The sequence below is a fragment of the Lutjanus erythropterus genome, chromosome 7 (genome assembly GCF_056507025.1).
Source record: "Lutjanus erythropterus isolate fLutEry1 chromosome 7, fLutEry1.hap2, whole genome shotgun sequence".
In the NCBI taxonomy this organism is placed as follows: Eukaryota; Metazoa; Chordata; class Actinopteri; order Lutjaniformes; family Lutjanidae; genus Lutjanus; species Lutjanus erythropterus.
In genome coordinates this window covers 3,167,982-3,195,474 of record NC_139323.1, presented here as the reverse complement: position 1 = coordinate 3,195,474, position 27,493 = coordinate 3,167,982, and the positions used below count along the sequence as shown (strand labels likewise).

Sequence of the window (27,493 nt, the reverse complement as noted above, 5' to 3'; positions counted from 1 at the left end):
ACTCACAAAAAAAATGTGACAGTGATTAGCATACATAGTTGCCACACATTGTCCAACACTGACCCTTTTCAGGATTGCTACTTTGTGTGTGTGTGTGTGTGTGTGTGTGTGTGTGTGTGTGTGTGTGTGTGTGTGTGTGTCTGTGTGTGTCTGTGTGTGTGTGTGTGTGTGTGTGTGTGTGTGTGTGTGTATTTTGTTTTTTAATTTTTAACATTTTTGGAGTTAATCCAGGTGAATTCCCTTCACCAATCTGAGCTTGACATAGTAGACATTGTCCTACATATGTTTAACCAGTCGTCTTCTTTCTCCCTTCTTACTTAACATACCGTCCTCAAATTCATCTTATAGACTGACACGCAATGCAACCTGAGAGGCAAACTAACGCTCCATCTGAAAATACAGTGTGTTGACACGTCAGGAGAATATTTTTACTGTCCCTCAGAACATATTGTCTCATTGATGCCAAGGCTTTGAAAGTCTCTGGAGTATTCTTCATTGATGTTAGTTGTTGTGTGTTTGTGCCCCTTTCTCATATAACTGTTTTTATTTGAAGCTTTTCAAGCTTCCATTGGAGAAAGAGGGGCAGGTGGGTGGACCCATCCTAGCCCAAGAAGAAATGAAGACAATCTTTGGCAGCATCCCAGACATCTACGAGGTTCACACCAGAATAAAGGTAGAGTCTGCTCTACTGTTTCTGTGATGGTGTTATTTCTGAAGAGGAGGGTGTCGACCTGTTCTTTATATATGTGTGTGATGGTTTGTTCAGAGTGACCTTGAGGATCTCCTGACAGACTGGTCAGAGGACAGGAGTGTGGGGAACATCATTCTCAAATATGTGAGTACAAACATTTCTCTGCTAGTTTGCCAGTGTGGAATCTGACCTTGCATAGTTGCATGTTAATACAAGAAAGTACAAACCTATAGTTTCTTAAGCCTTTGTTGGAATAAAATCAGTGTAAAAAGTGGAATCATCTATCCAACATTACTAATATCAGAAGGATTACATTTTGATAGTTTGACAACAGCTGGAACAAGTCGAAGCCACTGATCGGACACCGTCTCTACCTGTGAAGACTCGACACTACGCCACCTCTTCTTTTTACACTGAATCAAATAACAGTGCTATACTACCTCCCCTAGGTAGAATTTTAGATAAGCATACTGACGTTGCGAAGGCAAAAGAGGATTTGAATCTCATGAATTTATAATGTGAAAAACATAAAAAATTGTTTCTAGTTAAATAGGGCATCACTTGCAACAGTGACGTTCTGATGGTTGCCTTGTGCAATGATCAGTGTGTGTGCATGTATATATCTGGAAGGGCTGAACGGTAAATCAAAATTTTAGCAATTTTTCAATTATCATTTTGATAAAGATGAAATGTGTCACAGTGTTCTATAATAAATGAAGCATTGTGGTGGGAAAATGCTTGTTGGGGACAGACCAGCAGAAATCACCTCATGATCATCATTTATATTTTTCAGTGAAAATAAAATGCAAAAACTTGCATTCACACTATACTTGACTCATAGTGCAATTGCACAGTCTCAAGATAATTGCTTTTTTTGTATAGTGTTCAGCACTAATATCTGCTGTGTGTGTGTCTGTAGGGATGAAACAATAATCAGGCTCACATTAAACAAAGTCCTTGACGATTAGTATTACTGTTTCAAATGTAGGTTATTGTGTTTGATTACTACACTTTTAAACTGTCAACACTGTCCACAATCAATCAAAGTTAGCAACAGTCTCACAGACGCAGCAGCATCATGAGTTTGTTTTGCATAAATAAAAACATCACAAAGGACATGATGCCATTTCAAATCTTTCAGAGTAAAAGTTGGTGAAATTATTTGTGTGTTTAAGTCCTTTTTAAACATTTTCAACATATTTAATATACTGATAATAATAATAACATATGAAAATTTCATATTGTTTCATCTCTACTTTCTGCTTACAAAAGTCATATGTGGTGTAAGTACATCATTTAAAAAAATCACAGTTACAAACAGCTGTAAACGTGTAACTGCATCGCGTCCCATCCTGCAGACTCACCCTTTTATACATGTGTCAGTACTGCCTCTGCTGGTGGCCCAGTGGTGGAATAAAAAGGCCTCCCGTTGTGTGTCCATAACTTTTATGCAGATCGGTGGAACAGTGGCACAACAGTCCCACCTTGACCGGGCTGTGTAAAAGAGGCTTGAGTCCAAATGGTTCATGAAGACTTTTCAGAGATATTTTGCCTTTGATGCTATGTTAAATTTTGTCATAATTACTTTACTTGTATTCATCTTTTATTTATAAAAGATAGATTTGCTGAGCTTAAACATTTATTGTAGTAATACATCAAGCAGGTGCAGGGTAAGTGCTGCTGTAGAATCTACGAGAACCCTTTTTTATGAGAAAGAAGTTAGTTCCTCCATGAAACTGCTCATAACAAGGTCTGTGGATCATCTTGAGTAACCAGGTCAGGATTTTTAGAAAGAGATGCTGATAGAGTTTTTTTTTTTTTTTTTCAACTGTATGTTTTGGTGCTTTGAGCACCAGAAGCTGAGTACCATTCAGTCCCTTTTTATAGGAGAGAAGGCAGACATCTCTACGGCCGATATCACTTCAGAACTCTGCATTTCACACCAAAACTATCTAGATCAGTGTTTGCCAAACTTTATTTCAATGCAGCCATTTTTTTAAAATTAAAAAAATACCTTGTGTCCCAATTCACTATAGGCTTTATCAATAAATCTGTAGAAAAGGTTGAGAGTAAAATAACATTCCAGACCATTTTTACTACCATTTCCACATCACCTTATGTTATCTTGACTCATGTATTTCCACATTTTAAATACTTTATAAATGAGAAATAGATGCATAAATGCTATCTCATTGTTTTTATTTCCTCTTATCGAGAAAATAAATCTTTCTATATAAAAATTTAAATAAAGTTGAGACAACTCAAAATTTCAACGTAGTGTAGTAGATTTTTGAGGTTTGAGCCCAGCTCAAACTCTTAAGATTTGAAATAAACTTAAAAAAAAAAAACTCTCTTCACAGTGAGCTATGCACCTGATCTGTCATTATTTGGGTGCTTCAAACTTAAATAGTTTTAACTGAAAATATTTAAATATTTACTGTGTGAAACTATCTCAAAAACATTAGTTTCTACCACTTTTAAAAAACTTAAGAGTTCAAGTTTGGCTCAAAACTCTAAAATCTGTTGGCGTAAGTTTGCTTTGAAATTTTGAGTGTTCTTAATTTGTTCGTAGAACATTTTAGCTTAAATGAGACAGACTGCTGTAAGTACAGGCTCTTGTTTTTTCCTCTTATCATTAAAACAATATAAACATTTTAAATGCTTTATGAAAGCTGTACTGCAGATATAAATCTTAAACTAAAATTTCCTGTAGTCTTTTTTTGTATTTGGTGACCCACATAACATCTCCCAGTCTCTGGGAATGGCTGATCTAAATGGATAAATAGCATGACAGGGGGGGGTATGTGTTCTTAATTTTGAGGTGAACTGTCCCTTTAATGCTTCTGACCTATCCTTGTCTTCTGTCTCCAGTCCAAAGAGCTGGTGAAAGCCTACCCACCCTTTGTCAACTTTTTTGAGATGAGCAAGGAGACTATTGTTCGGTGTGAGAAACAAAAGCCACGCTTCCACGCCTTTCTCAAGGTACGACCTTCACTTGTGTTCTGTTTGTTTGTTTGCTTGATCGGTGGATGAAACACAACAAAGAAAAACACATGAAAAAAAGTCTGATATATGAAACTGCTTCACAGCAACACTACAGACTGTTGCCGTGTCAGTCAGCTGAATCTACATCATCTTTGTGACACAGTCTAGACCAGTGGTTTCCAGTCTGTTTGGGTCATGATCCTTTAAAATGAAGTCATGTCTGCCTGTCACTTGTCACAGGTTACTTTGAACAGTTTGACAGAATTTTCATTTGAAGGATTTTCAGAGGTGAAACTATGCAGCATTTCTCAAGAACACTGTAAAAGTTAGACTAAAGTTGGAACAATAAACCATCTGAAATATCTTCATCTTTCTTATACCTTTATGTGACCCCTCATTTATTTTTGTCCCCCCTGGGGGGATCCTAGCACCTAGATTCAGAACCATTGTTCTACTGCTATTAGAAAGTTCATCTATCAGTGACTGTACATGCAGTTAAGTAACAGGGTTACAGTCGGTTTCTTCGAGCAAGTTGATTTCTTAAATGTCATAAAAATGAAACCATTTTTACATAATCTGGGTCGGATTTAGAGAAACCTGATTTCCTGTCTTTGTTATTAACTTTTCACCATAGTACCCATGTGCAGAACAAAAGACTTCAGACAGTAAAATGAACTGCTGTGACATGGAGAGATGCATCCTCACATTTGAAATAATTCCATCCAATATTACTTAGACTGAATAGGTTTTACAAGTTTAATTAAGTTGTTTTCCACAGCAGAGCGTTTGACGGTCGTGCTGTGAGGGGAAGCTGTGCTCGTACTACTGAGACGCTCTCAGTGTGCTGTCAGTCTGCTCCACACACAAAACAAAATTACTGAAGTGACCTGGATTCTCCATCCAAGTGCTTGAGTTTTACTTTGGATGAGCTGTAGGAACCCTGCATTTAAAACATGCAGCACAGAGGCTCATAATACATGTAAAACAGATCAAATGAGGGATATTGTTAATAGAAACCTATGAATTGCTTATCAAAATAGTTGGTGATTAATTTAGTAATTGATTCACTGATTAATCGTTGCTGCTCTAGTCGTCACCAGGAGAAAAAAAACTAAAAAAATCACAAAGTAGTGGCACTAAGTACATATTTGGCAAGGCATTGTTAAAGAAGTCCTGACAAAGTGGCCTGTTGAAGAGACAGACTTGAGCAAACTGACCTCCATTTGTTGGTTGTTAGCTTGCAGTGCAAACTTTTGTTTCCTATCCAGTGTGTCTGTTCACTTTACACAAACACACTGAATTCCTTTGATTCTGCAGATCAACCAGGCCAAGCCGGAGTGTGGCAGGCAGACACTGGTGGAGCTGCTCATCAGACCTGTGCAGAGACTGCCTAGTGTGGCCCTTCTTCTTAACGGTAACACACACACCTTCCTTAAGACAGTTAAGAACAAATCATTTCTTGTGCTAATTACCTCTCTCCTTGTCTTTTTCTTCTTATCTTCCTCCTTCCATACCTGCCTCCTTCCTCCATTATCTCCTGTTGATACGTCTGTAATTTCTTTTCCTCTGTTCTTTTCTTCTCCATGATTTTCATCTCTTCCTGCCTTTCTGCCTCTTAAAAAAAAACTTCCCCTTTCTTCCACTGTTGCAGACATAAAGAAGCATACGTCAGATGACAACCCAGACAAGATAACTCTGGAGAAAGCAATCGAGTCTCTGAAAGAAGTCATGACGTGAGTTGGCCTGACCTCACCCCTTCTTTTGTGATGCTCACACAGCCGACATTGTTTGATCATTTCCGCCACCTCTTGTGAACTCGCTTATCATATTAAGTCTTGACCATTATGTAGGTTGAACTTGTAATAATTGACCATTGTTGAGCCAAGATTTGGCAAGAAACAAGTGATTTTTATTCTGTTTTTTTTTTTTGTTTTTTTTGGGTCAAATCCTTTGAGCTGAAATCGAAACAACTGCATGACTTTTACAATAGGTGTGAGCCTTCAAGCAGTGTCCAGCATGAAGCGTACAGGATGATTGTAGGCGATAATAAGTAATACAGTAAATCATCAACCCCCTTATGTTACTTAAATTTGGCCAATTAAATATAGGATTTCCTCCGGGAAAATGCTTTTTGGGGCTGATAACTGCTACTTTTCTTTGAATTAACTCTCTGTCATTGATGCTAACAACACAGAGCTACTGATACGTGTCTAGCCTTAAACTTTCTTCAAACAGCTGGTGATTGAATCAACTTTTATATTCCATGACTCCCCCCCCTCCACTGACCACTGACTGACTGTCTTGCAGTCTGTATCTGTTGTAAATATTCTAACTGCACCTTATTTTACTTACTCATTTTTACTATTTATATTACATTATATTATATTTTATGACCAGGGCATTGTAGCTGCTACAAGAGATGTTGCCAATTGGAATTTCATTGTACCCCTTGCAATGACATTAAAGCTTCTTAACTTCTTAACTTAACTCTTAACTTATTTGAGAAGCTGGAGCCAACAGGTGTTTGGCATTTTTGCTTGATAAACCAATAAGATAAGTGATGGATTATTAGAAATGTTGATTTTTTTTCTGTGTCAACTAATTGACTCATTGGCAAATTGTCTCAGCATGACTGAGATGAGAATTTAAATGATTTTTTTTTTCCCATCCTCTCACTTCCCCACTCCCTTTCCTCCCCACCAGTCACATCAACGAGGACAAGAGGAAGACTGAGGGACAGAAACAGATCTTTGATGTTGTCTATGAAGTTGATGGCTGTCCTGTAAGTTTGACGATTGCTATTGTTAACATGTCCGCTGTTGTGTTAGTGAGGTATTCAGCCTGACAAAACAAACTGAAATTGTAAGGCTCTGCATGTACACATCAGTCAAGCCATAGCCAGATATGCAAGTGTATTTTACGTGTTCGGAGAGCGACACTGATGTTTTCCATCAATAAACTGTTCCAGTAGACTGTTGATGTGGGAGGCATAAAAAATGTCATTACTTATTTCTTATATAAGAGTATGAATGTGTGATCATTTAAATTCTCTGTAAACCCAAATCCACAATAGTTTTCTAACCATGTCATTTACATTTCTGTACATAACAGTAAGCATATAAAAATATTAGTAATCAGATTTAATCCAAATTTGAAATATTGTCATCTTAAGTTTTTGTTCACTTTCCTGTATTTGGGTGTAAATTTGGTGTGTTTGTTTTATGATTTATTACAAAAATTATGCAATTAATTCCGCAAACCAATGACTAAAAATCCATATCAGTTTAACCTGCTGTCCAGATCAATATCAGTTTAAGTGTACACTCTATTTAGAACATTTTACTCACTTTTCTTTGTTGTTAGACAGCCCAAAGGCAAACTGAAGCCATGAAGCAATGTGTCAAAAACTGCTAAGTTAAACAATAACACTAACAAACACAAACTCCTACAACTCCCTGTGTGTCCTGTGAGGCAAAAAGACTGTTTCTGTCCATGGAGTCTGGTGGTTGGCTTCAGTTCCCTGTTGGAAAACGTCGTCTGATGACAAAGTAAAGCAGAAAACATGTTCTAATCCATTGTTTAGGTGTTAAAATATGTTTGTTGCTGCCTGCAACGGTGCACAGCAGGACATTACTTAGCTTCCATATTGGGACTCCTAAGGCAGCTGCCAATCAAACTTGAGCTGACACACCTACACACTCTTGAAAAATGGTCTAAACAGCAAAATGAGCTGCTTTTGTTTTCATTGAGATCTTTGTCGATGCTTAATGAGAAACTAAACTTTGATACAGTTTTACTATTTCAAGCTTCCACGTTTTAAAACTTTTAAAGTATTTTGATATAGGTCAGTTTTGAAGTAGTATCAGATATTAAATGTATATGTGATGCCAGTAGAAAGTCTTTCATACTTGTGTCTGTTTTGGATGGTGTTGTATACATTATTTAATGATGTAATCATGATGAGAATGTCTAATATGAAGAATTCATTTGGTATGTATGCCTCTTTTTCTTTGGCTCTCAGGTGTCACTGTCTCATTTTCTTTCTCCTGACCTCATCTCTATCTTTCTGTCTGTCTGTGTCTCTGTCTATCTTTTTCAGTCACCATTCTCCACATGTTCCTTTAACCTTCCCTGCTTTGTCTTCTCTGCAGGCCAACCTACTGTCCTCCCATCGCAGTCTGGTTCACCGGGTAGAAACGATCGCCCTTGGAGACCAGCCATGTGACCGTGGAGAAAATGTCACACTCTTCCTCTTCAATGACTGTCTTGAGGTGAGAATGAACACCAGTAAATGTTTGACCATCTTACATTAAACACATTCACACTTAATTTTGAGAGTTTAACCCTTACTGTAGGATTTGTCACACCAACATTTCTTTCTTTCTGTAAACATCCTCCATTTACTCTTAAGTAAATTAAAATTTTAAAATGGTTTAAAAAAAAAAGTAGTCACTTTATCACACTATCTGTTAACTCTGGTCTCACTTTATCATGTTCATGACACTTTATTTGCATTTTTTTCTGACAAAATTAAGTAATTTTGTCCTTCAGACCTCACAAAAATCAGTAAGAAATCTACCCTGGAACACTTTGTTTGAACTAAAAGGCAATGCCACATTCACCCCAGTAGAGCTGCAATGGTTGATCAGTTTTTAAATTAATCATCAACTATTTTGATTGAGTCATTGATTTTAATATTTTTTTAAAGAAAGAAAGTCAAAACTCTCTGATTTCAGCTTTTTATTTATGAATATTTTCTAGTTTCTTTACTCCTTTCTGACAGTAAACTGAATATTTTTGGCTTGTGAGTAAAACAAGACATTTGAGGACATCATCTCCAGCCTTAGGAAACACTAATAAACATTTTTCACCATTTTCTGACATTTTGAAACGACATTTCTAAGTGTACTAGTAGCCAACTACTTGTCAGGTAGTAAAGCTAGTACTTTTAAGTTTACACCCTCTATGCTGTTCATTCATATCCCCAGTTCTGTCACCCCTCACTGTCTCCGCTGTGTCCTACCCTTTAAGGTACTTTTTTGTTTGTTTTTTTTTTGTTTTTTTTGTTTTTGCCAATCACAGCAAACACTGAATTTAATGCAAGGTGTGATCCGACCACACTTCAGCTACAGTTAGGATCTACATGTAGTCTGTGATAGTGAAGTCAAGCAAAGTGGATTTGACAAAGTTGGCAACTCTGTACTAAGATGCCACCAAAACATTGGCAAGTATGGAAATGAAAAAACGTATCAAATGAAGAACTCTGTTGGTATTGGTATCACTTTACCGGTACTGGTATTGGTATTGGCATCCTAATTTTTAAACGATACCCAGCCTAACTTTTTAGGCCCAATGCTAGCATTTCGAACGGTTCTGATCCACAGCTTTGACATGGCCTCTGGAAATTTCATTTCAGTTCATGTGATTCCATCAGAAACACCCCAGTGTGTTTCACAAGTGTCCTAGAAGCGTCTCCACTGTGCTCCACTTCAAATATACCACAAGTCTATTTTTGTTGGAAGCTACATCAAGCTGCTATAAGTATCTGGTCAATTTAAAAAAAATAAAAAAAATACCCTGTGCAAACTCCTGACATACAAACAGACAAAGGAAAGCTACTTACCCATGGTGGAGGGAAAATCAAGGAAAAATGGATGTAATCATCAAAATTGGGGCAAAAATAGAAAACTGTTCCAATCCTGAGAACAAAATGTCAGGGGGAAGTGAGCAGAACAGTAGAAAGACGCTTGGGGAACTATTGTGGCTGATCAATGCTAGCATGTTAGCAGTTACCTCACAGTTTTACACTAGGTCACCAACTAGCCCTGCAGATAGTCACTCTATTACAAAGCTTGTAGAATCATGAAAAATGTGCACACAAATGTTGCCAGTTTCTGGTGTGACCAGGCCTTAAAGCATTTTAAGCTCAGTTTGTAATGTATTGTTTGCATTGCCATAGTTTAGATGTGTTCTTTTTTTCACTCTACCAATCACCATTTGCCATAATTGACTCTCCGTTATGCCATTTTATATTTGCTTACAACAAGTTCTCATTAAGATTTTTGAAAGCATCCTCACTCAGTGTGTTTACTGTTGGAGTCTGTCAGACAACAAAGTTATTACAGCACGTCTCAATTGGAGCCAGTATTATTTTAATGTGTCTTACTTCACTGTCTGCTTCAACACTGTTTTCTAAAGCGACTCACTGAGTGCTCCTCCTACATGCAGCCTGTCAACAACTGTGTCAGCAGACAGGACTGAAGGATGCAGAAAGATGCTGGATCATGTTCAGAGATTGTCAAACTCAAACACAACTTGAATTCTGAATATTTTAAAGGCCAACATTCATTAATTCCTCATGTTCATGTGTTGGTCTCCTTTTAGATTAATAGTTGAAAGGGTGTGTGTTTTTAATATAACAACGGTAAAGACACAAATGAAAAGATTGAGTCAGATTGCAGTTATAGACAGTATGTGATACGATCTTGGTGTGTTGTTGGCAGATTGGGTTTGCAGTACAGTGTTTCGAAGCACAGGGTTCTTATCGGTGCTGGAAATGCTTAAAAACGTGTGAATTTTAACATAGTGTTTTCAAGGTTTGAACATTTCTTCTTTTAGAAAGTTCTTTTAGATAAAGTTCTCGAAACTGCCTGAAATTGCAATTGCGTTATTCTCACAATAGCTGAAATCAGAATTTGGACATTCTGCTTTATAAATGACTCAAAACAATGAATCGGTTAATTCACGCTGTCACAGTCACACAGGCCTATGCATGTATATGTATATAAATGTCATTTACCACAGCTGGAAAAGCTTGAAAATGCACCTCGAAAATCATTAAAGTGACTTCAGATAAGGTGCAGGTATCCTAAAAGCATCTTGGTTCAACTTTCCACTGGTTCAAAAATCACCAACTCTGATTTGGTTGAAATAAGTCCTTAATTCACAGAGTTAAATCTGAAAATATTCTGGCCCTGCATGCTGCTTTGCACTCTTCTTCCTCTCATTGATATATACTGTCCAACAGCTCACACTCATTCTAAGGAAGCAAAGCGTAAAAATAAATAAAGAAATAAAAAAGCAACAATTAGCCCCCAAAACCCAAACCTGCAGTAGTCGATAGATATTCATCCAATTGTCCAGCCCCTATTTAGGATTTAATGGAGTTTAACTATTAAGTTTAACCACATTGAACATTGTTTTAGTAGACATTTCTGCATCACCTGAAAGCTGTGTCTTTTCACCAGTTTAAACTCTCTGGTAGCGTTTTTCCTCCTCTGTATGCACCTTGTTTGTTTGAGGGAGACTCAGCATGGATCCCAGCATGTTCTTAGACACATGCTGACCTCCATGTGCACAATCAGTGGTGAAGAATGAGAGGGACCTTTTGCAGAAGAGCGAGATTGAGAGGCGATCGATTCATGTGTGTGCAGTCTATCATCGCTGACACAGTCGGCGTGTGTGTTAATTAGCAACGGGGCGGCATAGGAACAGAGCAGGGTGGGCAGTCATGGAAGAGATGAGGTGGGTGGCTCTGCCGATTCAAGACTATCAGCGACACCCCCTAATGAGCTTGTGTGTGTGGAGCATAAGTATACCATAAGTATATATTGAATGAATGTTGTGTTAGAGTGGGGGGGGTCACCATTCCCCTCCATCATCACCGATCACTGACTAACTTACATTAATGTTATCACTCTCTCTGACCCTCTTCACCCACTCTGTCACAATAACCTGTGATGTAGGATTTCAACACCCCCCACCTCCTCCCTCCCTCCTCTCTCCTTCGTCTTTCTCAGCATCTAATTAATGTGGCATTAATGAGTTGCATCGTTTACCTCTATGAAGGCCTCATTGATTTATTGCCAAGAAACCGATAGCAGCTTCACCCACACACTGCAAAGTGCACCCACACTCAATACGACAACACATACACCCACACACACAGGTACAGGTCATTATTTGAAAGTTTAGAAGTTATCTCCCTTCACGTTTACCTCAAAGTTGCTGCTTTCTGATTTTTGTGTGTGTGTATGTATCTGCAGATTGCAAGGAAGCGACACAAGGTGATAAACACCTTTAAGAGTCCACTCGGACAGACGAGACCGCCGCCACCGCTCAAACATATCACACTGATGCCACTGTCCCAGATACGAAGAGTTCTGGACCTGCAGGACACAGAAGGTAACACACTGACAACACACGTATACACACCGGACACTAATGAAGTCACTGCTTACCACTTTGTTTGCATAACAGGGTGTTTTTGTTGTCAGTCTGATCTCTAGTACAACACCCAAAAGTACAGTTATTGTAATGCCCTTTTGGAATGCCCCATGTTGCAAATAATGACAAACAAACTCTGAGATCTCTGCTTCATCTGTTTGAACACAATTGCAGAAGATGTTTTGCAAAGTGTTCATTCAGGGACGCTCTGAGACCTGAGTCCCATTACAATGGTGCGCTTTTGAACAATCCCACAACAAGCACGGATATTAAAACAACCCTTCCTGATGTGCTAGCAGATTGTCACTAAAATGAGAATGACTGGTCCCCCTTCAAGGTTGGTCATAAACCCCTTCACTCTAATCAGCAGGCGGCAAGCAAGACGCAGGAATTTGGGTCTTTGTAGCATTTATTCACCGACTAATAGCCTAAACTTGAAACACACTGCACTACCACATTGACAGCTATAATGTTACCGATAACTGCCTGAAACTCACTGTCACACACACACACACACACACACACACACACACACACACACACACACTCAATTATAAACTCACAAATGTTGCACACAACTTACCAGGGCTGCCTATCAACGAATTCAGTGAAATAATCCAGTACAAAGTATATAGTATTGAAACTTCACCAATCAAGGAATTTGATCCTTTTTGTACCTATATATCCACATTACTGATAATTGTTTATTATAAATCTCATTGGGTTAATATTTTGTGAAAGCACAAATAGTTATCGCTATAATATCATCACAATATTTATAGAAGTATTTGGTCAAAAAATATTGTGATATTTGATTTTGTATATACTGCTGAGCGAAAATTCAACAAACTCAATTTATCACCGTAGCTGCTTCCATCACTTGGAGTACATAACATGTCAGTCACAACCAACAAGATTAGTAATTATCGATTTCGACTGATATGAAACTTGATTATCGTGATGCATTTTTCAGTTATATTGCCCAGGCCTAAGTTGAGCACGGTGTGCTTGATCGAGTTGGCAATTCAGCATTCATGGAAAAAAAAGGTATCAAATTAAATACTTCTTAAAATTATTATTACTGGTATGGGTATCACTTTAAGAGCACTAGTATTACAATTTGTTTTAACAATACCCAGCCCTACAACCTACGCATTGAGTTAGTCCTTAAAAGAATTCCCTACTTGTACAACATAAAAAGAAAATCTCAGACCTAGCAGGTGCTGGGCTTGGATTGAAACCCTGATAACGATGTCATAATGAAAGCACATTAACATGTTTTCATGACTAGTGTGAACTTGAGGAATGACTACAGCAAATAAAACATTTCATTGTTCATATGTACTCCAGATTACTATCTGTACTCTGTTCATTAGTTCACGTTGGTAATAATAGTTGAAATGATCTGAAAGCATTGGCTCTAGATAAAAATATCTATTTTTGTAGTTATTGGGGTAAAACATGCTATGGTTAAGGTATATTAAATGGGCATTATTGTCAAAGTTTTGAAGTTAACAAATGTGACTTGTGACAGTATGCCATGGCTACAGAATTGGAAATGGCAAAGTTACAACCAGTTCCTGTTTTATGCCCATTCATTCCTGTGAGGTCATTTCAGGCAGGTGTCCATCCACATGATGGACAACAAATTTTCACGTGTAAAATGTAACACTGCAGTGACACATTGTCAGTATTAGGGTACTACTGTATATAGGGCATACATTTCACACATAGAATTGAGACCTTCAAAGTAAATGATGGACTGTAAAGGTCAAACTAGTCCACACATATTTCCTTCCCTCTGTCCTCTTAGTTTATTTTTTCCTCATTTACGTTTTTTTTCCCTCAAACATCCTGCAGCATTTCAGTACCAAATGCGCAATCCACATGTTGGTAACAAAGAGCACAAACTGAAAGCAAAGCCCACAGCACAGCACGATGGGTCACATTAAGGCCTTTTGTCACATATTACTCATCTAATGATCCCCACCTTTGAATTCTGATGAAGCATCCCTAAAAATCAGTTTGTGACACAGAATCTGTCAATTTGGCTCACATGAACTTGTACGAGGCTGCAGCCATCATGCGCTCAATTCAGTCCTCATAACATGTACTTGTACTTTTCCAGCTCTCTACTATAATCCTGGCTGCATAAAGGAAGCCTACACGAGCTAACCCAAACTGCGCCTTTCTAAGTCCGACTGATAGAACAGATTTGCTCTCCAAGAAAGCAAAAAACGTGTTGTCCTTGGCAACGGCTGATTCAACCACTCCACAACTGCCCAACCACCCAGGTCCAAAATGAGGGACCCAGCAGATCTCCCACATGAGGTGTCGCAAATTACCCACAAAGTGCTTTCCAGCACTCATTGCTTTGAATTAGACCAGGCCTCTTAAGTCTGACTGGGATCCTATTCTATTTAGGAATGATTTTATAATGTATCAATTATTATACTTATCCTGTTCTCCCCAGTGGACTGTATTGTCCCACACCTCCTGTCAATCTCTACATTCAGGCCCCTGTGCTGTATTTGTTCTATTACAGGGATTAAAAAGTCTTAAATCCAACAATGTGAGTTTTTGAAAATGTCTAAAAATGTCATGTACGAGTATAGGTCTTATGCTAATTATTTGATAATATATTCACATACTTCTTTTGCCAGTTTAGATGTGAAAATAAGACATAAATTTTGTTCATAATAATCTTAAAAAGTCTTAATTTCAGGGTTCCCGCAGATCCAAGCCTCAGAAAGCATTGAATTAATTCATCTAAAAATAAGGCCTTAATTGATATTAAAATGTATTGAATCAACCCTTCAAAAGTCTTCAAAATGCCAAGACAAGAGAATTAGGGTTTTATTAATTGCTATTTTTGACACTGCAATTTAAAGTCTATTTTTGAAAGAATTAATTACTGAACGCTTCTCACATTAGTGTCACACAGATCATGATGGCAGAACCAACAACACTTTTCAGCGGGATCCTCGGAGCAGCTGCACTATCTGCTTGGTAGCAGTGATGTGCACATGGGGAAGTGTGAATTCAATGGGCATGATTGAAACCAGTACCAGGAAACGCATATAAAGCACGATATGTTTTTTTGTCTGAAGTGTCTTAATCTCAGCACAGTGGGTTTAAAGGCAGTTCATCCCATATGATGATCAAAAAACTCAAGCCTGCCCAGTCAACCCCTTCAACAGACAGCAGGTATTTCTCATTTCTGTTCCACTACCCTCGTCTCCAGCACAGCTCCACCCTCATCTCTGATGGGCTGCAGACCAGTTTCTCTGTTCCGCTGCGTTCACTCATAATAACCACTCGCACCCGTTTGTCCGGTCTATTCATACGCATCTCTACCTATCACTTAAACCTATTTCAGCCCTCGGTGGTCATACTGACTCCACAGAAATGATCACTGTTATATTGTTTACTTTTGCACAGTTGGAGATGCATCTTAGTTGATTAGCAACTGTCATTGTCTCTGTCACTAAATAAATCTTATCAAGTGATCTTGATTTCCAATTTCCCGACATTAAAATACAAATGATTAAACAATTAGACTCATTTAAAAATAAAGTGGGGTAGACCAGGGACATTTGTTTCTTGTCTTGCTGCCTATAAATCACTGAATTTCTGTGTTAAAACAAGCAAAATTTGAAACAAAGTATTCTTACTTATTACAAACAGCAATGTTTTCAGCTTTTTTGGTTTTGTTTTTGTACTCGTTTCCAGTATTTTCCCATAGGCTATGATTATTTTTTGTGATGGTTATGGATGATTATTGTTAAAATAACGTGTTCATAATCTTATAAAATACATTTAACTGTTTCTTGATACAAGTAATTCCAGATGAGTCTAAAATTTGAATCAGATCACTGATGGTTATTATCCTACAGAAAAATTCTGCTGTGAATATATACCATCACCTGCATATTGATAAATATATAATACATTTTACAAAATTTACATTTTGGTGTTATTGAATTTGTTAAAAGATATAGTGATATAGAAAATGCATTAATCTCTTAGTCTGGAATTGTGAGACTTAGATTTAAAAGAGGTTGAATGACCTCAACAAGCTTTTATTTATGATAGCCTGATCAGTGCAATAGACAGGTGAAAACACATCAATACTAGGGATGCACCGATACTGATACCAGCATTGGGTATCGTTCCGATACTGTCCTCACATACTCGTATTCATAAACGTACTCCAATACCCCACACCTGATACCACGTCACGAAAAGTAGCTGCCCGATACAAGTAAACATCTAAAGAACCACCACGAAGCAGAGTTCAAGATGTTTGCTGTTGCTTACCCTCTTTCTTTGGACATGGCGTCATCATCAGCAAGGGACTCGTTGTCCTCAACATCATCCACTAATGACCACAGCGACTTTGGAAACTGTATGTAAAATCCCATGTAAGTCCATGTAAAACTGAAATAAATGCACAGAGTGCAGCCGTAGACCACAGCCAGCCGCTGTCCAATAAGTCCTGGCGGGTGTAAACTAGTTGAATGCCTCGGCCAATTTATAATAATAATAATAATAATAATAATTCATTATACTTATAAAGCGCTTTTCAAAATACTCAGACGCTTGATAAAAAAGAAAAGAGAAAGGAAGAAACAACATACAACAATATAGCAAACAACAAAAAGGAAAGAGAAAAAAACAAACAAACAAGGGATGAGGAAAAGAAACTGTCAATGGTTGAAAGCGGTGTTGAACAGATGAGTCTTGAGCGATTTTTTGAATATGGGGAGAGAGGGTGAATCTCGGATGGCTATGGGGAGTGAATTCCAGAGGGTGGGAGCAGTGATGGAGAAGGCCCTGTCCCCCCAGGATTTGTACTTAGTCCGGATGGGTGGGGACAGGAGATTAGCATCAGCAGAGCGGAGTGAATGGGTGGGAGTGTGTCAGTGAAGAAGTTCAGACTGGTAGGATGGGGCCAGGTTATTTAGGATTTTGTATGTAATTAGGAGGATTTTGAAATGAATTCTCTTTGGGGGGGGGGGGGGGGCAGTGGAGTTTGTGGAGGATGGGGGTGATGTGGTCACGGGTGCGAGTATGGGTGAGTAGTCGGGCGGCAGAGTTCTGGATGTACTGGAGTTTATTGAGGGTTTTTGATGGTGAGCTGTAGAGGAGACTGTTCCAGTAGTCCAGACGGGAGGTGATGAAGGCGTGGATGAGGGTTTCTGCAGCTGTGGAGGAGAGGGATGGACGGAGACGGGCAATGTTCTTGAGGTGGAAGAAATCTGATGACGAAGAAAAAACATAGCCGCCACCAGTCTGTATCCCCATTTTCTTCGTAATAAGCTGCTACAACTTCTCTTTGTGTATTTATTCTTCATCAAAACGGCCTGACAGCACAGTACACCCAACTTCACTGTCTGAGGTTCACAGCAGGGTCAATAAAAGTGTTGCACACATGGCACCACACTCATATCTGTCCCCCCTAAACAATGACAGGTAGGAACTAATTAGATCTTAGAAAAGAGGGACATGAAGATGAAACTTAAATACTACACATGTAAATGTGTAATTAAAAGACTAGTTAAAATGCTGTGAATTATAATAAAATAATTATCATATATAACACAATTTAAAATAGTAAATTTAATTCTGCAAGTCCGTAATGTTGTGAAATTATTATACTGAAATATATCATATACAGAGTAAAGTGTACAGCTTAATTAAGGAACACAAAATCAGTATAGAAACTTACTACAGATAACCCAAAATTGAACCATATATCCAGGGATGGATGGACATATGGTTACATTTCAGGTCAAACAGAACAGAATCAGGGATTTGTGACAATTGCTTGTAAATTGTAACTGTAAATTCTTCAGGATGTCTGGTCACTGTAACGTGTGGCTGATGAAACCACACAGTAATGAGAAGCAGAACCTTCATCAAACCTGGGAGGATAAGTGGGGCAGCAAAAAGGCACAGGACAGCTTACAGAGATGAAACCATCAATACCGCGACACATCTCTTTGTGGGCCTCCTAATTAGCAGGGTTAATTATCATTAAAACATTTCTGAGAAGTGGAGTTTTGTCAGCTTAAAGGCAACTCCAGGATCCCACGTTTCACTATCCAGTATGACAAGTGACAGAATTGTGTTTCTTACATAGTTTGGTGTTTCCTTTATTTTGTCCAGCCCCGTAGTTTTATGTGGGAACACACTGTTATGAGACACATGCTGTGTTCACACAGAGACCAGTTATGATTGATGTGTATGGAGTTTGGATGAAGCACTGAAGTTGATTTGTCTTGCATGTTTTTTTTCCTCCACCACTTCTGTCTGCTCTTATCTCTCCATCTGTCTCTCTTCCCTTTCTCCCTGTCCAACACCCGTCTTCCATCACCCCTCATCCTTTTCTATCTCATTCTCCTCATTTCAATCTCTGCACTGGCTCATTTCCCTCCTCCCTTCTTTCTGTCGCTGTTCATTCTTTTCTCTCCTCTCACTCCATCACTGTCTGTCCATCTCTCGCCCTCCCGCTTCCTCCGCTCAGAGTGTGTGAATGCGTTCGCCTTGGTGGTTCGCCCTCCGACTGAACAGGAGAACTTGTTGTTCAGCTTCCAACTGGCCGGAGAGGACACAGTTAAAAGCGCCTGGCTGCGAACACTCTGTCGCCACGTTGCCAACACCATCTGCAGGGCTGATGCGGTGAGTCGACACACACTCACAGACACACACACAAGAAAGAAAGAAAGAAAGAAAGAAGTAGGTAGTTTGACAGATCAACAGGAAAGGAAGGAAGCTGTGATAGCTCTGTCCCCAGCAGTTTACACTGAAAGAACCTTTTCTCTCAAAAACAAATTGGTCTAGTTGTAGTCTCGTCATCACCCTAAAGCCCCAGGAAACAACGCTGTACTACTGAAAACTTTCTATGTCTGATACAAAATGCCTAGCTGTAAAGCTTAAAAGAAAACTTCAAAAATGTGGTTTGGTGACTGGTCCTGCGCCCCAGGAGGCGGAGAGGCGCAGAGGACGGTGGGAAGTTGATAATCAAGTGCTGAACTGCAAACTTGGTGCCAAGAATGTCTGGCTTCTGTGTTAATCATCGCTTGCCTGCTCTGGGACAATTTTGCTCAACAATAAACTCTAACAAAATAAATTAAAAATGACCTCAGAGTAAAAAAAACATACAAAACACTTGACCACATTTAAAATTTTACTTTTTGTTTTATTGATGGCCCTGTAGTCACGCTAACAGTTATTATATGAAGTAAAGTCAGCTTTATTTATATAGCACAATTCATACAGCAAGCGTACACTCAAGATGTGCTTCAAGATACGTTGTACATGACAAAACAAAATAGCATATAAGCTAAGACAATACTACACTTATGAAAACACATAGGACACAATAAAAACATAAGATAAGATTACATTACTCTTAAAAAGGGACATAACAACAACTAAAAGCTTGTGGAAAAAAAGAGTTTGCTTTCAAAAGAAAACACTGATTGTTCATGTGGAAGAGAATCCAAGAGAGTAGGACCATAATGTCTGAAGCACCATGAGCTGATGTAGAGTTGATTCTATGTCCACTGAGAAGACCTTTATTTGATAAACTAAGGCAGTCATTCCCAAAGACTGGGTCAGGACCCACAGGTGGGTCACAGGAGTTTTTATTTGGGTCCCCAAATAAATAAGACTATGGAGGAAATTCTAAAATATATAATTTGTATCTACATACACCTTTTATAAAGCATTTAAAATGTGTTTATTCTTTTACTGATGAGAGGTTAAAAACAAATTCCTTTTAATTCCATCTAAAAGCACTTATTTTGTCTTGTTTATGAAGAAGGCTAAAATGTCCTCAATTGTATTCCTGATAAGAGGAAATAAAAGCAGTGAGATGGGCTCTTAACCCAACCTATATGAATTTATTTCTCATTTCTAAAGTTTTAACGTGTATGTTTTCAATAAAATGTCAAGATAATATAAAATGATGCAGAAATGTCAGTAAAGATGGTCAGGAATGTTCATTTTTTTAAGTTCCTACTAGAATTCATTGAAATGGCCTGTTGTGATTTGGGTCACCATGGTTTATCATTTTTAAAAAGTGGGCCCCCAGGAAAAAAAGGTTTGGAAACACTGATCTAAGGGATCTCTCTTGTGTGCATTCAGTGAGTTGATAACGTAGAAAAAGTCATTTAAAAACGATAAGAAGTATTTAAAACCAATTCTCTGTTTTTCTCTTCTTAATACTTTCGCTGCCGCATTCTGAGTAGGCTGGATTTTATTTAACATCTACTTTGTCAGTCCAGCAAAAAGTGCATTACACTAATCTAGTCTCCTGGAAATAAAAACATGAACCAGCTTTTCACAGTCTGACTCAGGCAGGAAACATCTAACTTTAATATTTCAAAGAAAAGGCAGTCTTAGAAATATTAGAGATGTGTTTCTGAAAGTTAAGATCAGCATCTAAAATCACACCAAATTTTTTGACATACTCACATGGTTTTACTGACAGAGACTGACTCTCATGCCTCAAAGGATCTACTATCAGAATCTCTGTTTTGTCATGATTAAGCTGTAAAAAAAAAAATTGATCATCCAAATTCTGATATCTGTGATTCACTGGGTTAGAAAAATTTAAAAGGATCCCCATTAGCTAGTGCCTTTGACACAAGCTAATCTTCCTGGGGTCCAAATCAATTAATCATATTGATCATTAGCTCATAACATCACATTAGTGTTACATATCGTATATATTTATATATCGTACATCGCATGTGTGTAACAATGATTGTGCATGTAACATATGATTTATAAGAAATATTATTTGTTGTAATGTGGACCTAAGTGGAAGCATGTACAGATTAAACAACAGTGGAATCGACACCGAGAAAGATCTTCCTGTAAGATATGAAGAACACCAGTGGAGAACTGTGCCTGTAAGGCCCAAACAATGTGGTGAAGAACAATTCCATGGTCCACAGATTGGTTGAAGTTAGCCGTGTTTGACATGATAGACAGATGGTTCATCCAATCCCCTGCCAAGTGTTTCTTGAAAGTGCCTGCCTTTTTCCAAACAGTTTCTAAAGATGACTTCCCAGGTGGTTCTGTGTAACAAACCATCTGGCCTGTCAGGTTAGGTATTTAGGAGAGAGCGGGGTACAGTATGTCAACTGCTTTATTATATACATCATGAAATAGTGGGGCCTTTATATTTAACGTTAGCCAGTGACTGTTTGCAATTTTATTTGCTGTCATTTTGGATGGGAGGTATTAACATTTAGAAATGTTGAAATTTAGGCAAACGTGCACAATGCATGAGATAACATTTGCTTACATTTCTACGGTGCTCCAAACCAAGCTTTTCACCACCCTCTCAAATGTCACCAGGGGGAGTGCTAACATCATTCCACAGCATCCACACTGATAAGGCTGCCTGCTGATGTGTCTGCACACACTTTTTGTTGATCTGCCTCATGAACGCAGACACTGGCTGCTGCCGATTGTCTCAAAATACCAGATATATAATCGTCTGTCGCCACTGTTGACTGAACTGTATGATCACTTTGGAGGATGTAGTTTATTGGGTTATACATAGGGTGGACAAAATAATAGAAATGCATGCCAGGCTTGCAACATCACACTGCCCATTACCAAAAGTGAAGATAGTGAATCCAGTTTCTGTGAGTCTCCACAGATGGTCATGGCAGTGGTTTAGAGCAGGATGTGTTTACACTGCTACCTCAATTTTAGGTTCAGGAGAATAACTCTGGGCTGCGAGTCAGTGTTCAGGGAGTTAGGAATTTGCCCCAAATAATGGATGATGATATGTGTATGGAAAAATTATGAAAAAGTTATTAATACTGTACACTACTACATTCACATGTTCCTGATGTCTTTTCAAATAATGATGTTACAAATACATACTCTGTGTCAGGGGGGAGACCTGGCACCAGGATCAATTGTTGGTATAATTAAGTAATATCTTATTTGCAAACTTAAGAAGTGCATTTAGATTTTATAAAATACGCAGAAATATCCTGTAGATTATATTAAACATTACTCGGACCAGAGGGAATTGGGCATTTTTGGGTAACTATTTTCACTGTGAATTAATCCCAGTGTTCTTACAGGTGCTAGAAATCCTTACATACTTTAATGTGGTGTTTTCAACGTTTGAAATTGCTTGGATTTTGGATTAAGTGCTGGAAACTGCTTGACATTATTATTGCATTACTTTCACAATGGCTGAACTCAGAATTTGGACTCAATATGATTAATTGGTGAATTAAAATGTTCTATTTTGTCCTTTAACAATTATTTTCATTGATTTACCTGTTGATCATTTTCTCAATTAATCGGTCGGTTTTTGGTCCTTAAAATCTCAGAAAATGTTTGTTCATGCCATCTAATCAATTATCAAAATGTTGGCAATTAATATAATGATCGATTAATAACCAATTAATTGATTAATTGTTGCTGGTCTAATGGGATGCTAAGTCTACTACTGGAAAAGCTTGAGAATGCTTAAAAAGTGCTTGAATTTGACCTCAGAAAAGGTGGAGGAACCCTTTAATCCGCATTTGGTGCTGATGAATATTTTCAGCAGCAGGAAGGATTTCATAAAACTAAACTACAGTATGTGTGTTCATGATAATAAAAGGACATGTACCCCAGTGTGCTCACTGATGTGTTTTTAATAGTTTTTGGACAAAATCAGAAACCTGCAGCACACAGGAATAAAGGCTACACAAGCAGTACTTGTTAGTTCTACCAATTCCTAGTTGGTTTTGCTCTTTTCATGGGATTCTTTTTTAATATTAAGATAAACATACAGTAGAATATCGCCATCCTTATCCTTTAATGGTTTGGGGAAATTATGGAAAACTGACTCGTTATGGGCTGATTAAGCTTAATGATTATTGAGCCCACTGGATGATATGGAGGAGAGGCTGTGTGCCGTGTTTAGCCGAGCCAGCAGCAGGGGGCGATGTTGGCCTCTGTGTGCCTGCCGCCTTGCAGCTGCATTCCTAATGCTGTTTTCACTGGGTCAGCGCTGCAATGTGAATACCAACGAGATAGAGCCCTGCTTGTTAACAAGTCCTCTGCAGGGTGAGGGGGAGAGAGAAATAAAGACTGTGTGTGTGTGTGGATCCTACTACACATCCTCTCTTGCAAGTATTTTGGCAGCAAAGCATAATGTATCTATTGGTATTGATTGCATGAATTGCACACTTCAGGTCATGATTTATTATGTTGAGTTTGAGGCTGTATTGGTTTTTTTTGTTTTTTTTCTGTTCTGTAACCAGGAGGACCTGATTCAGTGCACAGACCCAGACTCACTGCAGGTCAGCACCAAGGATATGGACAGCACCCTGAGCAAAGCCTCCAGAGCCATCAAGAAGACCTCTAAAAAGGTAAAGGCAGAAGAATCGCTTCCTATGATTAACCTTTTCCAACTGCACCTTTTGCAGGGATGGATCATTATAACATAATACACACTGACGCTGCCCCCCTAAATGTTGATGATTCCAATGATCAGGCGATGATCCTCTGAGTCAGCTCACAGCCTGTCAGCTGAATCACGACACTTATTTTAGCTGTATCATTATACACAGAGTAACACAGAATGATGGCATGTAAGGATCTAAATGTTCAAATCACAGTTGTCTGTCGACACAATTAACACCGCTTCCTAACTGGAAGCGACATGACAAACAAGACATCAGATTGTTTTATGTTTTTTTTTCCCTCAATGAGGATGTCCTGACCTGCTCCATGTGTCAGCGAGCAGGCAAAGCAGGGTGTCGCCATGGTTCTGTTTTTTTTAACTTTCATGCACTTGGTTCACTGCCAGCCTATTTTCTTTGGTCAAAATCGACACCGACATCCTTGACGTTCCAGTTTCCCCTCATCAAAGCAGTCAACACTCACAACAAGAGACTTAATTATGGGGTTGAGAAGTGGCACATTTAATTTGACCCGCAGCACCCTGTTTATACTGCAGAAATAACCTCAAAAACAGGGAGCTGTTGGGAGTTACAAGTAAGTAAACTGCCCCCCAATTCTATAGAAACAAGGCTGAAATTTATGTCATGTATGTGCAAGGTGGTGGAAATAGAGAGGTGATGGAAACGGCAGCATTACGTAGAGCAGTGCAACTCTGTTTTTGTTCGCTGCAACACCGCTGTGAAGTCCAATGCTAAATGCTGCAACATATGATGTGATGCTTTCTCACACATTTCACAGGCTCTCGTCAAGATCAGGCTGTAGTATAATTTTATTTTATTTTTATTTGTTTTTTTTATTTATTTAGTCATTCATTTATTTATTTTCATTTTTCTCCCCAATTTGCTAATCTAAGTCCCTGTATGTATTGTCATTGTCACTGCCAACTCCTACTGTTTGGTTCATAGACAGAAGCTTATTAAGAAGAATGTCAGGCTATTATTGGGTTCGAGCTGAAATATGCTAATGAGGGTGGGACTCGGGTTGGTTTCAGACAGAGTTTTGTCAGGTTTGGGCCTAGTCAGGCTCAACTTCTCAGGCCCGATTCAAGCTCTATTTTTGAACCAGGGCTACAGCCTCCTTCACTGCCGGCCAGTGTGACTGACTTGAGTGCAGACTCTGAGTCGACCTAAATGTCCTCGTTTCTGTACAGCCCTGTTTGAGACTGGCAGGACGTAAAACATTGTAGGCTAAATCATGAGGTACATATTCAGCTGATTTCATGCCGAATTACACAGAAACATGAATGAAATTGTGCAGCTATCTAGCACAGACCTTTCCCTTTGATGTAATTGTACAGTCATAAAACAATGGGCTGGGATTGAAATCAGCCTTCGACTTATTTTAGCTCCTCTTCCCAGCTTATCCAGAGAGGGCAGCTGAAGGATTTGAATATTTAACAGAATATGAGCATGATACTGCCTGGAAGAATCCGTGGAACAAGCAGATAAAGATATGTGACATTGTCAAACAGTGTGTGGAAAAAAATGGTTCATCTAATGTTAAAGCTGCTTAAGGAAACATTTGAGGGAACAATTGAGAGCACTGAAGGTTTGGAGGTTAAAGAGAGGTTTTCCTGCAGACTGTCTTGCCTGTAATTCTACCAGTCTCTTTTTCTTAATCTGCTCACACTGATATTGTGACTGTACAAACAGCCACATATGCAGAACGGCTGATATCTGTTAAAGAAATAGGTTTTCATGTATTTGTTGTGACTACTATTTAAACAGATAAAAGCACATAGGAGCGGTGTATAATGGTATAATTACTGGCAAAATGTTTGGCCTCTTCTAAAAACCATGATGTGTGAGATGCTGATCCTTCTCAGTAGCTGTCACAGAAGCTAATAAGTGGAAGCTCAAACAGTCAGAGTTCTTTCCTTCTTTTCCACATATGCAGATTTTTATAATTCTCTTGTGATTAGGGCTGCCACTAGTGATTATTTTAGAATTTGTTTGTTTTAAAAAGTCAGAAAAGGGTCAATCCATTAATCTGATTATTTTCTTGGTTAATCCATTAGTTATATGGGCCATAAAATATTAGAAAACTGTAAAAAAAAAAAAAAAAAAAAAAAAAAAAAGATCACGTCCTCAAATGTCTTCTTTTACTCACACCTCAAAAATATTCAGTTTACTGTCAGAGAGGAGTAAAAAAAAAAAAAAAAGACTACTCACATTTAAGAAGCTGAAATCAGAGAATTTGTACTTTTTTTCCTTAAAAAATGACACAAACTGATTAACTGATTATTAAAAAAAATAGCTGGCAGTTCATTTAATAACTGATTAAACATCAATTAAACACTGCAGCTTTAATTGTGTTGAAACAAAACTTCCACCCACAGACTTTAAACTGAGCAATCAGTCTGAAGCCATTTAAAGGCTTACCTGATAAAGTGTCTGGAAAAAATTAATCATAAATTTGATCAACAAATTCACAGTTTTAATTGTTTTAATAGATCCTGATGGAGGATTCAGCTCAGTTGATATATTGTAATAACAAATATTTGCAGAGACATGGCAGTTTGTTTAGCTGTAAAATTCCTCAGTCATTACATAAAATAAACAGTATTTATTTGTTTGTTATCAGAGTGATTTCAAACTCTATAATATGTATATCTTTGTCAGCCTTGGTTAACATTGATTAATACAACATGTGGATTAAATGACCAGGCAGAGGACAATATACTGGTGTTACCGAATTGTTAATCCAAGTCTGCTTGTACTATGATCCCAAACCATGTATAAATAAGATTTGTGACATAGTATATCTGGATGTTTTTCTATTGTAATTGTTATTATTAGAAATGCAACAATTAGTAAATCGCTGAGCTGAAAATTAGTTAATTATTTTAATAATCGATTAATCGTTCCAATTATTTTTCCAGCAAAAATGTCAAACATTTGCCGTTTCCAGCTGCTTAGATGTGAGGATTTGCCACTTTTCTTTGTCATTTATGACACTTAGACGTTTCAATAGACTGAACAATTTATATTGAAAATAATCAGCAGATTAATTAATAATAGTTACAGTCCTATCATTAATTTGGCTGCATTACCTTTTTAATAAATTTGATTTTGGAGATCACTGTGGAGAACAGCGGTAGTGTTTCCACCACCATAAACATAAAATATAATGTCAAAAACAAAATTATCCAAAGAAAAAATGTCCTCCTGCTTCTTATTAACTGCTTAACATGGGTTTACCTGGGAGAATGTAAAGGCAGGCTCTTCTGGTCTGCATGCTGTAAATAATTTCATCTTAATTCAAGGAGAATCTTTTGGCTGATGGTCTTGTTGACTTATTTAGGTTGTATAGAGGTGTCAGTTTTAAGGATTTATTATCAGTTAAAAACTGCTTATAGCACATTTAATAAATGTTAGTTTACAACTGTTGCTCTAACCATGTAATGTCTGGTACAGGTGGTTCTCTGCCACAAAGTATGGTAAGTGTGTTTGGAACAAGAACAACAGGTTGTTTATTTGGCCTCAGCAGTGATTGATGCTGAGCGCAAACAGACAGAGTGCTACCAGAATCTACATAGGGTTCTTACGGGTGCTGGAAATCCTTGAAAACACTTGAAATTTAATGTTTTTGAGGTCTGAAAAAAGGAATTTTGGAGTGCTTGAAACTGCTTGAAATTTAATTTGGAGAGAGCCTAGCTTCTTTTGACATTTGCACAAAATGAAGATGCTCAGGGCGTGCTGCCACTCAACACTCACAACATGCCGGGAGGTCGCTGTTTCAGTGAGTGTTTCATTAAAATTTTTAATTTAAAAGATTAAAAAATGAAAGATTTTTATTGAAATTGAAGTCTAGTTAGTTGTCTAGTTATTTGGTTTAAATTGGCTCAGCCATATTATATAAGATGTAAGGCTGATTATTTTAATTGACAATTAATCTGGCAATTATTTTCTTGGATGTACATCTGTGTGCTCTACATGTTTGGACCTGTTTTTCAAGTCTTTCCTATAACGCTTATTTTCATGATCATTTAATTGATTAGTTGTTTGGTCCATATAATGTCAGAAAATGGTGAAAAATGTTTCCCAGATACCAAGATGACGTCCTCAAATGTCTTGTTTTGAGTTTACTGTCAGA

The 27,493-nt window shown here is 38.0% G+C and overlaps 1 protein-coding gene across 5 annotated transcripts in view; it reads left to right on the top strand.

Annotated features, from left to right (window-relative positions):
* The window catches only part of ect2 (epithelial cell transforming 2), a 77,653-nt gene that overhangs the window by 34,171 nt on the left and 15,989 nt on the right, over nt 1–27,493 (top strand). For all 5 annotated transcript variants that reach the window (XM_084722380.1, XM_084722378.1, XM_084722379.1 and 2 more), the window contains 10 exons: nt 554–673; nt 767–835; nt 3,563–3,673; nt 4,994–5,090; nt 5,328–5,409; nt 6,380–6,458; nt 7,828–7,947; nt 11,722–11,860; nt 18,432–18,586; nt 23,197–23,304. In XM_084722380.1, the coding sequence (XP_084578506.1) occupies nt 554–673; nt 767–835; nt 3,563–3,673; nt 4,994–5,090; nt 5,328–5,409; nt 6,380–6,458; nt 7,828–7,947; nt 11,722–11,860; nt 18,432–18,586; nt 23,197–23,304 (1,080 nt within the window). The remainder of the gene's footprint in view (nt 1–553; nt 674–766; nt 836–3,562; nt 3,674–4,993; nt 5,091–5,327; nt 5,410–6,379; nt 6,459–7,827; nt 7,948–11,721; nt 11,861–18,431; nt 18,587–23,196; nt 23,305–27,493) is intronic.